Source organism: Bombina bombina, unplaced genomic scaffold (genome assembly GCF_027579735.1).
Source record: "Bombina bombina isolate aBomBom1 unplaced genomic scaffold, aBomBom1.pri scaffold_416, whole genome shotgun sequence".
Classification (NCBI taxonomy): Eukaryota; Metazoa; Chordata; class Amphibia; order Anura; family Bombinatoridae; genus Bombina; species Bombina bombina.
In genome coordinates, this window is record NW_026511782.1 from 250,652 (window position 1) to 268,093 (window position 17,442).

At 38.1% G+C, this 17,442-nt stretch overlaps 1 protein-coding gene across 3 annotated transcripts in view; it reads right to left on the minus strand.

Annotated features, from left to right (window-relative positions):
* Positions 1 to 17,442, minus strand: part of PACSIN2 (protein kinase C and casein kinase substrate in neurons 2) — a 268,976-nt gene that overhangs the window by 66,347 nt on the left and 185,187 nt on the right. For all 3 annotated transcript variants that reach the window (XM_053696714.1, XM_053696715.1, XM_053696713.1), the window contains exons 5-7: positions 14,993 to 15,148; positions 12,681 to 12,856; positions 9,622 to 9,742 (exon numbers count right to left, since the gene is read on the minus strand). In XM_053696714.1, coding sequence (XP_053552689.1) covers positions 9,622 to 9,742; positions 12,681 to 12,856; positions 14,993 to 15,148 — 453 coding nt within the window. The remainder of the gene's footprint in view (positions 1 to 9,621; positions 9,743 to 12,680; positions 12,857 to 14,992; positions 15,149 to 17,442) is intronic.

Consider the following 17,442-nt stretch of genomic DNA (forward strand, 5'->3'; position numbering starts at 1 on the left):
ATCTTGACCAGCTCCCATGTAAACATTGTGAATTATGCTCTTCAAACAAAAAGGATAAGGACAGAGCCGTGGCCTTCTGATCCTTACGCTTACCAGAAAATAAGACAAATAGACTAGAGGATTGACAAAACTCCTTAGTAGCCTGGAGATGAATGCCCCTCTGTACATGTAGATGAATGCCCCTCTGTACATGTAGATGAATGCCCCTCTGTACATGTAGATGAATGCCCCTCTGTACATGTAGATGAATGCCCCTCACTACATGTAGATGAATGCCCCTCACTACATGTAGATGAATGCCCCTCACTACATGTAGATGAATGCCCCTCACTACACGTAGATGAATGCCCCTCACTACACGTAGATGAATGCCCCTCACTACACGTAGATGAATGCCCCTCACTACACGTAGATTAATGCCCCTCTCTACACGTAGATTAATGCCCCTCTCTACACGTAGATTAATGCCCCTCTCTACACGTAGATTAATGCCCGTCACTACATGTAGATTAATGCCCCTCTCTACACGTAGATTGTGTAAAAGTCTCTCCTGTGGAGACTTTGGATTAGGACACAAAGAATGAACTATGATTTCCTGATATTGTCAGTAGACACCCCCTTGGGCATAAAACCTGTTTAAGTCTGTAACACAGCTTCATCCTGATGAGAGAATAAATTAGGCATTTCCCAAGAAAGTGCTGATAATTCTGACACTCTACGGGCAGAAGAAAAGGCAACAAAAAAAGCTTGATATCCAATTTATACATAGGTTCAAAACTAATTTATACATAGGTTCAAAAGGTGGATGTTGTAAAACCTTCTGAACCAGATTCAAACTCCACGGAGGACTTGATCACTGGTCTAATTGTGTGCAAAGCCTGAACAAAAGACTGAATGTCAGGCAAGTGAGCCATTTTCCTGTGTAACAAAAAAGACCAAGCCAAAATTACTGTAAAAACTGGAGAATATGAGGGATTTGCACCAAATGCCAAGAATATCCCTGTTTAGGACACCAGTAGAACTAATCTTTTCACACCTTATGGTAAATCTCCCTAGTAACAGTAACACATAGTGCAGAATTATATAACATCCGCTTAGCAGCAGCTTTCTACCTGAAAGGATTTCAGAGAAAATTTCCTACAAAAATGACTTTTACAGTACGCCACTCCTGGCTCTACTGAGCGGGTCTGTTTGTTTTCCCTAAGCGCATCGGGCATGCTGTCTATTCACAGCCAGCCAGATCACACAATTAAACTCAATGTAGCTCGTCCCGCTCTGGTCTGGTAGCAGGAGCAAGCTACATTGAGTTTAATGGCGCAATCGGGCCGTCTGAATAGACGGCGTGCCCGATGCGCATAGGGAAAACAAACAGACCCGCTCAGTAGAGCCAGGAGCGGCGTACTGTAAAAGTAATTTTCGTAGGAATTTTTCTCTGAAATCCTTTCAGGTATAATCCAGGTATAAAGTTAGCGCTAAGCTGATGTTATATAATTCTGCACTATGTGCAGAATTATATAACATTATTTTCTGTGTTTACTGGCCCTTTAAGCTATAACACAAACGTTCCTTCTTAAGGACCAAGAACGTACAGGGTACGTCCTACAAAAACTGTCACTTAATGACCAAGGACGTATCCTGTACATCCTCTCTGCATCGGCCAGCAATGGTGCCAATCGTTGGTGGGTGGGAGCCATAGCAAGGATGCGGGTGGGCGGCCCATCGTTGGTGCATATCCAGATGCCAATAACAAAATGGGCGTAAATCAATACTTTGGGTTCTCTATTACACTACAGCTTAAATTAACCCTACAATCTCCCTACAAGCTACCTAATTAACCCCTTCACTGCTGGGCATAATACAAGTGTGATGCGCAGCTGCATTTAGCGGCCTTCTAATTACCAAAAAGTAATGCCAAAGCCAGATATGTCTGCTATTTCTAAACAAAGGGGATCCCAGAGAAGCATTTACAATAATTTGTGCCATAATTGCACAAGCTGTTTGTAAAAAATTTCAGTGAGAAAGCTAAAGTTTGTGAAAAAGTGAACAATTTTTTTTTATTTAATCACATTTGGCGGTGAAATGGTGGGATGAAATATACCAAAATGGGCCTAGATCAATACTTTGGGTTGTCTACTAAAAAAAATATATATACATGTAAAGGGATATTCAGGGATTCCTGACAGATATCAGGGTTCCAATGGAACTATCGCTAATTTTGAAAAAAAAAATGGTTTGGAAATAGCAAAGTGCTACTTTTACTTATTGCCCTATAACTTGCAAAAAAAGCAAAGAACATGTAAACATTGAGTATTTCTAAACTCAGGACAAAATTTAGAAACTATTTAGCATGGGAGTTTCTGGTGGTTGTAGATGTGTAACAGATTTTGGGGGTCAAAGTTAGAAAAAGTTTTTTTCCCATTTTTTTCATCATATTTTATATTTCTTTTTATAGTAAATTATAGGATATGATGAAAATAATGGTATCTTTAGAAAGTCCATTTAATGGCGATAAAACGGTATATAATATGTGGGTACAGTAAATGAGTAAGAGGAAAATTACAGCTAAACACAAACACCGCAGAAATCTAAAAAAAAAAAAACCTGGTCCTTAAGGGGTTAAACTGAAAAGTCATCTCCTCTGGTTCTTTGCACAGAATCAGAGGAAGAATCCTCAGAAGATACTTCACCTTCTGACACACAAGATAACCCCTGTAAATCAGGACCCATGGATGGACTAACAGATTTAGAACAAGTGGGCATGGGGTTCTTGTTCTCAGGAACACAATGCTTAATCTTTCTCTTGCGCTTACTTAGAAGCGGAAAAAACTCCAGAGCCTCAAAAACTGCCACAGTTAAAGGCGCCTTAAATCAATTTCTTACCCTTAAAGTGAATGTCAATTTTGATGCTAAAGTGCCCGGTTTTTAAAAATTCAATTAAAAACAGGGGCAATTTAATTCATCAAAATTTACATTTTACTCCTGTTGAGAAAAAAAACCAACTTACCTTTTAATCTTCACAGCAGCTCCAGCTTCCTCCGCCCGTCGCAAAGCCTCTTCCTGGGTCTAAAATGAGGAATCCAGCTTCCTCCAATCACGGCGTTGAATCAGACACTGCTTCCCTGTGATTGGAGGATGACCGATCCATCATTTCTAATGTCAGAAATGGCTTGCAACGACCGGAGGAAGCTGGAGCTGCTGTGAAGTTTAAAAGGTAAGTTTTTTTTCTCAACAGGAGTGAAATGTAAATTTCGATGAATTAAAGTGCCCCTGTTTTTAATCGAATTTTTAAAAACCGGGCACTTTAGCATCAAAATTGACATTCACTTTAAGGACCAGGGCTATTTTTACATTTCTGCGGTGTTTGTGTTTAGCTGTAATTTTCCTCTTACTCATTTACTGTACCCACACATATATCGTTTTTCTCGCCATTAAATAGACTTTCTAAAGATATGATTATTTTCATTATATCGTATCATTTACTATAAAAAATTTTTATAAAATATGATGAAAAAAATTGACAAAAAAACACACTTTTTCCAACTTTGACCCCCAAAATCTGTTACACATCTACAACCACCAAAAAACACCTATGCTAAATAGTTTCTAAATTTTGTCCTGAGTTTAGAAATACTCAATGTTTACATGTTCTTTGCTTTTTTTGCAAGTTATAGGGCCATAAATACAAGTAGCACTTTACTATTTCTAAACCATTTTTTTTCTTCAAAATTAGCGCTAGTTACATTTTAACACTGATATCTGTCAGGAATCCCTGAATATCCCTTGACATTTATATATATATATATTTTTTTTTTTAGTAGACAACCCAAAGTATTGATCTAGGCCCATTTTCATGCCACTATTTCACCACCAAATGCGATCAAACAAAAGAAATCGTTCACTTTTTCACAAACTTTAGGTTTCTCACTGAAATGATTTACAAACAGCTTGTGCAATTATGGCACAAATGGTTGTAAATGCTCCTCTGGGATCCCCTTTGTTCAGAAATAGCAGACATATATGGCTTCAGCAATGCTTTTTGGTAATTAGAAGGCCGCTAAATGCCGCTGCGCACCACACTTGTATTATTGACGGGGTTAATTTGGTAGCTTGTAGGGAGCTTGAAGAATTAATTTTAGCTTTAGTGTAAAGATCAGCCTCCCACCTGACACATCCCACCTCCTGATCCCTCCCAAACAGCTCTCATCCCTCCCCCAAACCACAATTGTCCCTGCAATCTTAAGTACTGGCAGAAAGTCTGCCAGTACTAAAATAAAATGTATTATTTTATTTATTTATTATATATATATATATATATATTCTGCTGTGTAGGATACCCCTTTAGCCCCCAACCTCATTGATCCCCCCCCCCTCCCCCAAAGAGCTCTCTAACCCTCCCCCACTAACTACTTTCCTCCATTTTGCATTTAAATGTGTTTTTTTCCAAATAAAGCACTGTTTTTATGTAGTGTAGCTTCCCCCCTCCATACCCTACACCCTCCCCGACCTATTTTGAAAAATGATTTGCCCCCTCCTCTCCCACCCACCACCACTTGGTGTTAAAAAAAAAAAAAAAAAAAAGGTATTGCAGTGATGCCTCAATATCGAGGCATCACGGCAATACCTTGAAAGCGGCTGGAATCTATCAGGATCATTTACAGCCACTTTAAACCCCTAACGACGTACAGGGTACGTTGTTGGTCTTTAAAGACCAGTTTGTGTTTGACGTACCCTGTACGACGTGTGTCATTAAGGGGTTAAACATGCATGACACAATTGTGCAGGAGGGCATACAATAACTTCCTTGCACAGTAGACATTTAATTTGTAGGAATAATTAAGTCCATTTGTATATCCTCTGATAAAGCAGTAGTAGGTACAGCACTCCCAGTCTGCTCCATTGGAAAAATAAATCCAATATAGATTTTAGGAAATACTTGCAAAGTATATAAAACAAAAACCTTTGTCCAAATAAGCTATATAATATGCATTATAATCATGGTAAAGTTCCACTAATACCATATTCTGAGAATAAATGTTCCCAAAAATGTATAAATTATTAGTTTAACCGTACTAAATTATTAGCCTAGCTCAGCTAGAGCGTCTTACCCCCCTCCAAATGATATACCATATGTGACTTTCAGGATCAATGTGCTTGTGTGCAACGTGTACTGCAATGCACTACGTTTCCAGAAGCAAAAAGGTGGGACCCGCAGGAAAGCCCGCTCAGATGCACCAAAACTGACAGCCAGTCTGTCTATGCCTGACGACGATGAAGGCAAGCGGTATACACTGGGCTCCGCTTCTAAAATGTAACCGATGAAGTAATGGAAACTACATAAATTAAAAAAAGGGCCCCACAGACACCAATAAAATCTCCACACACATACGTTGTCCAAGCACTTATAAATATGGCCCCAAGACTTACTAAGTCCCTTGTGCACCCATCTGTGAGGTCCAGCACTGCCGCAATAAGTACATACTTGAGACATAGGCAAAACAATCCTGCTGCTGTAAAGGCTGTGACACACAGAGCGGTACAGGTCACGTAGCAGAGTGCTCAGAGTTGAAATATTTGAACTTCAGAAGTGATGCAACGTGAAGCAGCTGCTTCGTCTCGCGCTGCACTTAGCCATGTTCAGAACTGGAGGAGGCTTGGGAACTTCCAGCGACATCCAAAAACTGGTTTGAACCAAAACTTCACTCAGAAGAATGATACTGTTATGGTGCTAGTACAATTATCTTGACCCTTTCTTTTGGGAACTATCCACTGAGGGTAACACAGTATGAGAAATAAGCAAAATATAAAAATCAATAAACACCTTGATCGTTGCTCCTCCATGACGAGGCAAAGAATTACTAGGGAGGAATGGGAAGTAGGAGGGATATATATTAAGCTCTGGTAGGGTGTCTATGCCTCCTCCTGGTGGCCAGGTGTTGAATTCCCAAGTCTAAGGGATTGTGGGCTCTCGCTGCCATTAGAAAGAAATTAAACTTTCATGATTCAGACAGAATTTTTAACAACTTTCCAATTCACTTCCACTATCTAAATGTGAAAAAAATGATATGCACAATTTGAGGCAACAGCTCCTACTAAGCATGTGCAAGAGTTCACAGTATATACATTTTGTGATTGGCTGATCACATGATGCAAGGGGAAGCAAAATTGAACTAACTTTGAAATTTGTCAGAATAAAAAATCTACTCATTTGAAATGCAGACTAAGTGCTTCTGCATTTTATTTGTATTATGCATTTGTTGATTAAGGAATTCTACTGTACTTAATGGTCGTTTAAAGCCGTGTTTGTACTGATGGTAGAAAATAAATCATATATATGTTTAGCCATCCATATGAGACAGCAGCATTAAACATGTAGGACTTTTTTTTCTGAAAAAAATATAAAAGTAAAATATAATTGAATTCAAATTCAAATGAACAGGCCAGTATAGACTGTGCACTTTCTACAATTACTGATTGGCTTATAGCTACTTCCTGCTAACGCTGATTGGCTTACAGATAATTCCTGCTAATGCTGATTGGCTTACAGCTACTTCCTGCTAACGCTGATTGGCTTATAGCTACTTCCTGCTAACACTGATTGGCTTATAGCTACTTTCTGCTAACGCTGATTGGCTTATAGCTACTTCCTGCTAACGCTGATTGGCTTTATAGCTACTTCCTGCTAATGCCGATTGACTTATTGCTACTTCCTGCTAATGCCGATTGGTTTTTAGCTAATTTCTGCTAACGCTGATTGACTTATAGCTACTTTCTGCTAATACTAATTGGCTTATAGCTACTAACTGCTAATGTTGATTGGCTTATAGCTAATTCCTGCTAACGCTGATTGGCTTGTAGCTATTAACTTCTAATGCTGATTGGCTTATAGCTACTTACGGCTAATGCTGATTGGCTTATAGATACTTACTGCTAATGCTGATTGGCTTATAGCTACTTACGGCTAATGCTGATTGGCTTATAGCTACTTACGGCTAATGCTGATTGGCTTATAGATACCTAGTGCTAATGCTGATTGGCTTATAGCTACTTACGGCTAATGCTGATTGGCTTATAGCTACTTACGGCTAATGCTGATTGGCTTATAGCTACTTACGGCTAATGCTGATTGGCTTATAGATACTTACTGCTAATGCTGATTGGCTTATAGCTACTTACTGCTAATGCTGATTAGCTTGTAGCTACTAACTCCTAATGCTAAATAAATAAAAATTCTGGAGTAGACTGTCCCTTTAAAAAAGAAACTACAATGCAAAAACAAACTTTCACCATTCAGACAGAGCAGCAGTTTTAAAAGACTTAAAGGGACACTGTACCCATATTTTTTCTCTTGTGATTCAGATAGAGCATGACATTTTAAGCATCTTTCTAATTTACTCCTATTATCAAATTTTCTTTATTTTCTTGGTATCTTTATTTGAAATGCAAGAATCTAAGTTTAGATGCCGGCCCATTTTTGGTGAACAACCTGGGTTGTCCTTGCTGATTGGTGGGAAAAATTCATCCACCAATCAAAAAGTGCTGTCCAGAGTTCTTAACCCAAAAAAGCTTAGATGGCTTTTATTTCAAATACAGATAACAAGAGAACGAAGAAATATTGATAATAGGAGTAAATTAGAAAGTTGCTTAAAATTGCATGCTCTATCTGAATCACAAAAGAAAAAAATTGGGTTCAGTGTCCCTTTAAGGGTTTACTTCCATTATTAAATTGTGCACAGTTTTTTGTTTGTTTTTTAGAAGAAAACTTTCTAAGGCACCAGCTATTACTGAGCATGTGCAAGAGTTCATGGTGTATACATGTGTGAGTTTGATTGGTTTATGGCTGTCACATGATACAATTATATAAACTCTTTCTGAGGCACCAGCTACTACTGAGCATGTGCAAAAGTTCACAGAGAAAACATATGAGTATGTGATTGGTTAATAGCTGTCACAAACTTTTTAATTTGTCAGAAAAAAAATAATGTTCTGCTCATTTAAAATTCAATAAGTGCTGTTGTGTTTTTGTTTTTATATAATGCACTTGTTTACCATGTCATTTTACTGTATTTAATGGAAATTAATGCCACAATTTGCTAAGAAATATTATACAACACTTACTTCATCCTTGGTTAGTGGAAGCATGAGAAACAAAAAGGGTTCAAATGTTAACATTAAAAGAGAAACTGTTAGCACCTTAAAGGGACATTATACACTAGATTTTTCTTTGCATAAATGTTTTGTAGATGATCTATTTATATAGCCCATACAGTTTTTTTTTTTTTTTTAATTGATAGTTTTGCTTATTTTTAAATAACATTGCTCTGATTTTCAGACTCCTAACCAAGCCTCAAAGTTTTAGGAGAATACCGACGAATACCTACTTTAGCTTGCTCCTGTTTGTGTATAGGGTCTTTTCATATGCAAAGGAAGGGGGAGTGTCTGCTATTTCCCACTTGCAGTGGGTGTTCCAGTAACCTTTTAAACAGAGCTAAACTGGAAGCTTCTAAGTACGTTTTTAAACTGTTTTATACTGGATTTTTATATCAGTATCTGCGCATCTTATTCTTTATAGTAGTGTCTATTACATGCAGTTATATGAAAATTGGTGTATGCTGTCCCCTTTAAGCCGTAGTAATGACACAGCAAATAAAGCTACATGACTATCCGTAACGAATCAGTCAATGCGTTATAATCTGCTGCTGCTCAGAATCATAATCTAAAGCTGCATTTATAACTGGCTATGAGCCTAATCGCCAGTTTTATTTAAATTTTCCTGGTACAGATCCACCAAATGATATGACCCCAAAGTGGAAGATCAGATACTGAGGCTTTAAAAGCGCAAGATGCCCATATGGTGCAATAACGTTATGTAAACAGACATCTGCAATAGTGCAGCTCACATAGTATGTCCGGTTGTCCACAAGCAACTCTTTATGGGACTGAATAAAACTCTGAAGTGCCAGATGTGTTAAACACAGCAAGGCTGATAATGCAGACACAACCCAACTAGTCACTCTCTTAAAGGGACATAAAGCTAAATGGTTTCTTTCATGATTCAGACGGAGCACAACATTTTAGACAACTTTCCAATTTACTTCTATTATCTAATATTTCCCTCTCTTGGTAACCTTTATTGAAAAGCATACCTAGATAGGCTCAGGAGCAGAAATGCACTACTGCGAGCTAGCTGCTAACTGGTGGCTGCAAATATATGCCTTGTCATTGGCTCACCAGATGTGTTAGTTCCCAGTAGTTTATTACTGCATCTTTAACAAAGGATACTAAGAGCAGTACATATGAATTGTTATGAGACTTGAGCCAGGGAGCTAAATACCCCAAGTCTGGGAGCTGCCCACCGTACATATGAATTGTTCTGAGACTTGAGCCAGGGAGCTAAATACCCCACAACTGTGAGGTGCCCACTGTATGTATGAATGTTATAAAAGCTGCCATTTGCAAGTTGGTATATATTTGCTATTTCAATTTAAATTGATACACCATGTGGTTAAATGGGCATTAAACACAAAAATGCTAGGTAGAACCATCTATTCAAATCAAACTTTAACCTGAGAATAAAATACACAGACACACTTCATCCAAATCAAGATTTTTTGCAACACTCACCTCAAACTGTGGCCAGTTCATGGACATCCCTGGACCATGGTTGCTATTAAACCACTTCAAATCCTCAAGCACGTCTGCTGCTTTAATGGAGTATTCCAAGTCCCTGTATACACTGGCATAGCTATAAAAAAAACATATTACTCACACAAACATCTATAGTCACATTCTAAATGTCAGAACACAAAGCTAAACTTAACAATGGTGTATTGGTCTTGCATGCTATGCTTCATGGGCAATATTTCCAGTGACATCGTCTCTGAAATAACATCACTTGCCCCTTGTTCCTCTGCATATGTGTAGCCAAATGATATGAGGGTGACGAGAGAGAGCAGAAGAATCAGATGACTGTGTGGGTTCTATGTACTCATCTGAAAAAAGAAGACAAATTTGCCTGGACCTACATGTGCATCCTATCTGAATGTGAACAGTGATTTAGCTGTATGTTAACTTCTTGACCTCTCTCTAATTTCCAAATAATGGGTTAGTGTAGCCATCTTAGATTAGATTAATGGTTAAAACATCCCAGAACCCATTATTCTGAGACCACTGCATGCCACGGACTCTTACTGGATTGTGGTTTGACAGAGAAAATCTGTTTCCCAGTTCACCACTCTAAGAATGTGCTACTTAATACTAAATACTACTTAACCTTTCATTGTATATCCAAGAATACACTATAATCAGGAATAAATGATTGCCTGCTCACTGTATCAGCAAACCTAACATTCTCCAGGCTGTTCCTACCGCACACGTTACATTGTCTGTAAAGAGTATTAAAAACTAGACATCTACTGTACAGTGCTTTTTTGTAAAACCTATTTAGTATTCATGTAATCCTTACACTTACATCCCTACAGAAACAAAGAAGTGCACATTAAATATATATCTATATAATTTTAGACTGATATTCGCTTTGAATACATAAATCTATCCTGCATGTATTTGGTATTTTACCCATACTCATTTTTAGATCTATACCAATATAGCACTTACAGTAGAACTATATCAGTACTGATTGGTATTTGGCCTGGAGTAGGCAAAAACACCTACATATACAGTATATTTCCCCTTCCTAAACAACTAGGAATACTAATTGTACAAAGAGATACATTTAGGATTGATAGAAAAGTATACCACAAAAGTAATAAATTCTATAACTCCAATTATTCATGTGGATGTAGGATTACTCTATCTATTAAAATGTTCCATATCATTCATACTTTAAATCTTTATTCTTACAACTAGGAACAAACATTCACACAGTAGTAGCCTGAAAGATTTAAAAACACTTAAACCCAGTCAAATAGGATTAATATGATAAGCAATAATGTGTATATTTATCCTGATGCCCACAACAAAATAATGTAAGTTAAGCAAAGCCCTTACAATCCGAGGGCTGTATTACTTTTAAGTTTTATATATTAAAGTAAATAGTAGGCACCAGGAATCAACAAGCATTCGTACAGACAATGGTAGGGGTCCAGCAGGAGAAGCTAGTTCTCTCCTGTCTGTCGCTTTTTAACAGCTTACCCAAGTTAAAAAAGAACCATTGTCTGTACGAATGCTTGTTGATTCCTGGTGCCTACTATTTACTACTAATCCCCCATTTCATTACAAAGCCTATTTCCCCTTCCTACTTGAGTCAGTTCACACATAGCCAAGCAAGAACTCATATGGGGAAGGGTAGAGGCAAAGGAGTTTGCAATAAAAATCTATGCCAAATATGGGCTTTACTTCATGCATGAAGAACTTGATTTATCAGTCAACTGGAGGAACATACTGAAATATGCCAGCAAGATCTTGTCACACAGAACAAATGTCAGGGCTCAGAGTAAAGTTACAGTGCAGTGTGACCATTTGTCACAAAACACCCTACAATTGCTAACAAACTCTACTTGATGACCTAATAAAATATTTACATGTAAGATTTATGTTAGAAATAATACATTTAAACTCATAATACGCTCTCCAAGGGTTTAACATTAAAAGCCTAGTGAGAATGTGTAGCTTTAGTGTAAAACACCTGAATAAGGACATATTATACACGATTAATGCTCATTTGTCAGGTATTATCTCACAATACAAAACATAAATCAGGTGCTCAAACAACCAGACCCATTAGCTTCTATTTGCTTGTCCTTGAATCTTTAAAAGAAGAATTTCCATCATGGAGTACTGTAGGGGACAGCAATATAAAGATAATAGGAGTGGGTAACTGTCAAGGGGAACATAATGTGTACTGGGGCGTCTGTGTGTTGGGACCAGTGTTCCCTTTAAGGCCACATTTTGTGAGTGGCCCAGCAGTGAAACAGTTAATTAAGGAACCACACCCTGCAGTTAGCAAGCACTACACAATGCAGAACGCAAGGTATGGTTCCCTTAACTGTTTCACTGCTGGGCTGCTCACAAAATGTGGCCTTAGAGGGAAAACTGGTTATGACCACTTGCAACACTTGCAAAACCAAAGACAGGTGCCATGACAATGTTTGTGTGTGTGGGGGGGGGGGGGGGAGCAGAGGAGTATATGTAGGGGTTCCACCTTGGACTTCTAGGAAGCATCTCTACCTATTCCCGTGGTCAGGAAACATCTACCCACCAGAACTGATACTTAACACAAGTGAGGGAACGCAATTGAGCTAATATAACTTGTTTTCGTGTAACTGAATCCCTCTAAATGACTCCCATTTGATGTTCCTATTCTGTATAATTACATATTGCTACTTATTCAAGTTACCAAACGGCTGCTGAGCTTCAAACACTCCCTGAATGGCTGCAATTTTCCTGTGTGATTTAATAATTATTTTGTTCTGTACCACCACTGACTGCAGTCTTAATCCTGATTAATATGGTCTTTCTTACCCTCCCCCTGCAGAACAGCTACAAGAAATATAATAATGCAGCTGTCGGCACTTAAGACCATCAATAGGCTAAATTTGCAAGAGCTCAACATTATTTCATCTCCGTAGGGAGCAGCTAAGTAGATTTTGTGCCACTGTGTTTTAATGCACAGTGACCATTTAACAGAATATGCAGCGTCAGATAAAGAAAAGATTAGCTACCTTTCGACGTTTGACAAATCAAGGTGTTTTTCAACTTCTAAGAGTACGTCACGGAAGAAACGAAGGCGTTTGTCTTCAAACTGCTGACACTGATCAAATACTTGCTCCATGTTCTCCATGTACTGAGGAGTAGCACTATCCAAGTCTTTCAGTGATTTCTCATACTTCTCTTTGCTCTGCAATAGTAAACAACAAAGCGCCCCTTAGTGTGTGACTGGTCACTGATGCATTAAGTCAGCTGTTGGTACAGAGGTAAAGTATCACTGGCAAGTTGGACAGGTTAGAGGAGCATTTTCTGAAACAAGCATATGTTTATATTAAGACATTAGATTTTAAGCACCCATATTGCAAACAAAACACAAAAGATGCCGACATCGGGCACCTCGGCATTTCTCCATCTTCAGTCATTTTTAGGTTTGTTGTAAAACAAATCAAGTAGAGCTTTGTTAGAATAGACCATTGTCACCATGTGGTTTAAAGTGAACATTTAATGAAGCAAACCCAAGTTAGTGAGGCCCATGTGCTGTATAGATTATCTGATGAATCATGACTCATTTCAGTACGTGAAACACACAAAAGGATCTATTCAGCACCCACATTGGATTGCAGTAGCCATTATTTTTTTACTTGCGTAAACTTAACTGTGACAACTGTCCATCCTAAGATTTAAAGTCTCTTCTATATTGGCAGTTGGAGGAAACTGATGCAAAGCCCTTTGGGTACTACACACGGCTAAAGTGATTCCGCACCTGGCAAGCAAGCAGTCACCTACATGCAGAATGCTGTATTTATTGCAACCACTACTCCCTTTGGTCACAGTAAGTCCTTATTGCTACAGCGTTTCTGCAGGCTTACCAGCGTGTTCTCCGATAGTGAACGGTTTAGCAATATTGTGAGCCTGAGATGCATCAATACCGCACCTGGTCTTTAAGCACATAAAAAAATGGTGTGTTCCTTCTGTACAAATCACTGCCGCACCCATCTTTTCAGTTCACCTTTATTAAAAACTGTGAAACACTTAATATGAATTTGCCAGCTACAAATAGAAAAAGTTTACTACTTTCACAAACCCACTCAGAACACTTCCTAACTTACTAATTGGTATTACTGTATGTCGCCTTATAAATATTGCTTTGTTCAGTTAAAGGGACATGGAAGCTTCACATCCAGATACAACGTTGCACTGTATTTCAATTGTCAAAATAACGTCAATAAAACTAGAGACAGATTTGTTTTTTCTATTAACGATGCAGAGAAAAAAAGTGCATTGAATATTATAGCGTAATTGGACATTAACAATTAACTGCACTATATACTAGCGCTGCGGAATACGGACAATAATATGTGGGCTTAGATGCCTCAAAACAGGGGACACTAACATCAAAATTGATTAAACTGTCATAATTCAGATATATATTTTTTTTTAATCACAGTTTACTTAAATTGACAAATGCATCTCAGTATCTTGGTCTCTTTTGCTAAATTGTTGCTCCTTTCCATGATTGCATACCAAGGTAAGCTGAGAAGTGTGCACGTATCTAGAGTATGTTTATGTATAACATTGTTACAAGCACTGCTGTTATATAGTGCACGAGACACATGCACTCGTGAGCCTACCCAATTATGCTCTCATGATAAAGAGATCAATTTTACAATTTTTTAATTGACACTTTAAAGGGACATTGCACTGTCATTGTACTGTAAAATTGTCTCCATTTTAATTTGTGCCCCACAATCCATTTTATCTGCTGGAGAGTATTGTTTTAGTTTACAAATAGCTCCTTTATCTTATTTTGTTGTTTAAAATAACTGCTATTGCCTGCTGAAACTGCCACCCATACTGAATGATTCAATACTGTAGTACTCGCTACAGAAATGCAGAAATAAGCCTCACAGAGACAAGAGTGCAAGAGAGAGACAAATCCATATCAGTGGCTTTCCTGCAGCAGCTTTGAACACAACTATTTACAGCTGCTTTTATCACATTGACCCTTTAAAGTAAACTGGTTGATAGACACAGGCTAGTTGTTATAAATCTGACTTGTATTCTAGCACTGGCTGCTGTGTATTCCTATGCAACATGCTGCAGCCCACTGAGCAGCAAAGAGTTAACAGATTTAATCAGCCTTCACAAACATTACTTGAGCATATTTTCCAGGTATCTGGGTAATGCTTTTTGGCAAATCACACAGAGTACATAAGACGGTGTTTACACGGCAGGGCGTGAATACAACAATGTATTTCATTTGGATCTAACTGGACGTTCTCCTGAACAAATAAGGGAACAATAGTGAGTAAAAAGGACACGTTACCTTCTGAACGTCCTGTTTGCTCCTTTCCACCTTGTCCTGTAGCTTCTTCAGCTGCTCAGGGTTGAGCGCCGGATCAGCTTTGCTGTTGGATTCCCGGGAGGTAGCGAGTTTCTCCTCCTTACACGCAGCATGATAAACCTTTTTAGAAGCTTCCACCTGTAACAATGATACAAACCACAGCTCGGAAAACAAGACCTAAACAAACAACGAGGGAACTATACATTGTCAATATAATCACTGCGCAGCAAGCATGCTGGGAACATACAGTGTCAATATAATCACTGCGCAGCAAGCATGCTGGGAACATACAGTGTCAATATAATCACTGCGCAGCAAGCATGCTGGGAACATACAGTGTCAATATAATCACTGCGCAGCAAGCATGCTGGGAACATACAGTGTCAATATAATCACTGCGCAGCAAGCATGCTGGGAACATACAGTGTCAATATAATCACTGCGCAGCAAGCATGCTGGGAACATACAGTGTCAGACAGGTGACGCACCCTTCAGTCTGAGGGAGAAAACAATGCAGAAGACACATTTTAAACAGTTTAAAGGGACATGAAAATAAAAAATGGTCTTTCAAGCGTCAGAGCGTAGCTTTTTAAAAAGTTTCTAATTTATTTCTATTTTCACATTTACTTGGTAGCGGTTTTGCAATAATGATTTTGAGCACTAGATGGCAGCAGTGTTTCCACAGTGTAAAATGTGATTAAAAGCATCCTTGCAAAACTGCTGCCATATAGTGTTCCAAACACATGCACACACCCAAGCCTACCTACCTGCTTTTATAAAAACATTATTACAAGAGAACCAGGTACATTTAAATTAGAAACCTTTTTAAAACTTTACATTCTGACATGAAAGAACAGTTTTAGGTTTAATTCCCCTTTAACAAGAAACCTGAAACACCCATTAAACAGAAATGAGCTGCTGCCCTCTATAGAAGCAAAAAGGCTAAACGGAAATTCATAACACGAAAATGACATGATTTCATTTATTAATTCATCAATTTATTGCTGACCTGCATAAAGGCGTTAAACACAGAGGTAAAGTCCCACTCAGGAGCTGAAATGTTTGCTATTCTGAAGCAGGACACGCTAGTCAGCCAATCAGGAGCGGCAGTTCCTGCCAATCACTGACCATGTGACATTCGGGAGTAGCAAGGCTCACAGTTTCAGAGTGGGGCTTTACCTACATATTTAATCGCTTTGGGGATCTTATCTCCTTAAAAGGGACATAAAACAAGTTGAGATAGAGACAAAATATAATAATATGTACTTCAATTACTTTACCTGCAAATTTATACTGCAGTGCCTCGCCATTAACCCTTTCTATTTAGTTACTGAATTGTACAGCTCTAACTCCCCCCACACATTTCCTTCTATGGCTGTATCTATGTTTATTGTTGTTTTGGTAGAATGCAGAAGTGCATAGGGATTATCTGCTGGAGCTGCATAGAAGCTGTGAATTCAGTTGAAATACAATGCCTGTGTCTAAACACTGATAGGGGGGGGGTGGAGTTGGCTGCTCCAGGCAGCTTAGCCATGTCATTCATTTTGCTTATCTTCGAAAATTATTGTAAAATACTTGTCAGCAATTTAGAAATTTTTTTTATGCAAACTATTTTTAATTAATTAGCCCTTTTATAATATGCACAGATCTCAACCTGTTTTATGTCCCTTTAAAGACCGATGATGGAATTATTCCATCATAGAACAATTGAGCAAACTGAAGCTGTGTCCTTAAGGGGTTAAACAGAGTTATCAAATGGCAGCCACCTAAAAGTGACATGCTCTAATGAATTAAAGCATTATTGCTTGTGAATGTCCGATTACTTCTTATGATTAATAGAGCCCTAAAGGAGAACACTATTAACATTTATGTTTTGCAAGTTTTGTTAAAGGGACATTCTGGTGAAAATGTAAACGCACATAGATGAATTACATCTCTGAATAGAAACATCTGCAATATAAATGTATTTGCAAAAATGCTTCTATTAAAAGTTATAAACTGTTTTAGTGTTAACATTTTTCTATGCACGTGTATGTGAAGCATAGCTAGATATTTTCAGTGCACCAGCATTTTAATACTGTAGCTGCTCAAATCATCAGTGGGGCTTGTTTTATGTCAGCAATTAACAAACTGAGTCATTACCAGATGGTAAAAGCACCTTAGGCTCTCTGAGCAAGTTCTGTGTATAAAATGCTGGTGCACGGTGCATACTTAAATACACATTTGAAACCGCTATAGCTTTTATTAGAAGCATTTTGCTAATGCATGCATATTACAAAAATGCTCCTATTCAAATCTGAATTGTTTCCATGTGGATTCCAATTTTGGCTCGATTGTCCCTTTAAGTTAAAGCTAATTAAAGGGACAGTATACACTCATTTTCATATAACTGCATGTAATAAACACTACTATAAAGAATAAGATGCACAGAT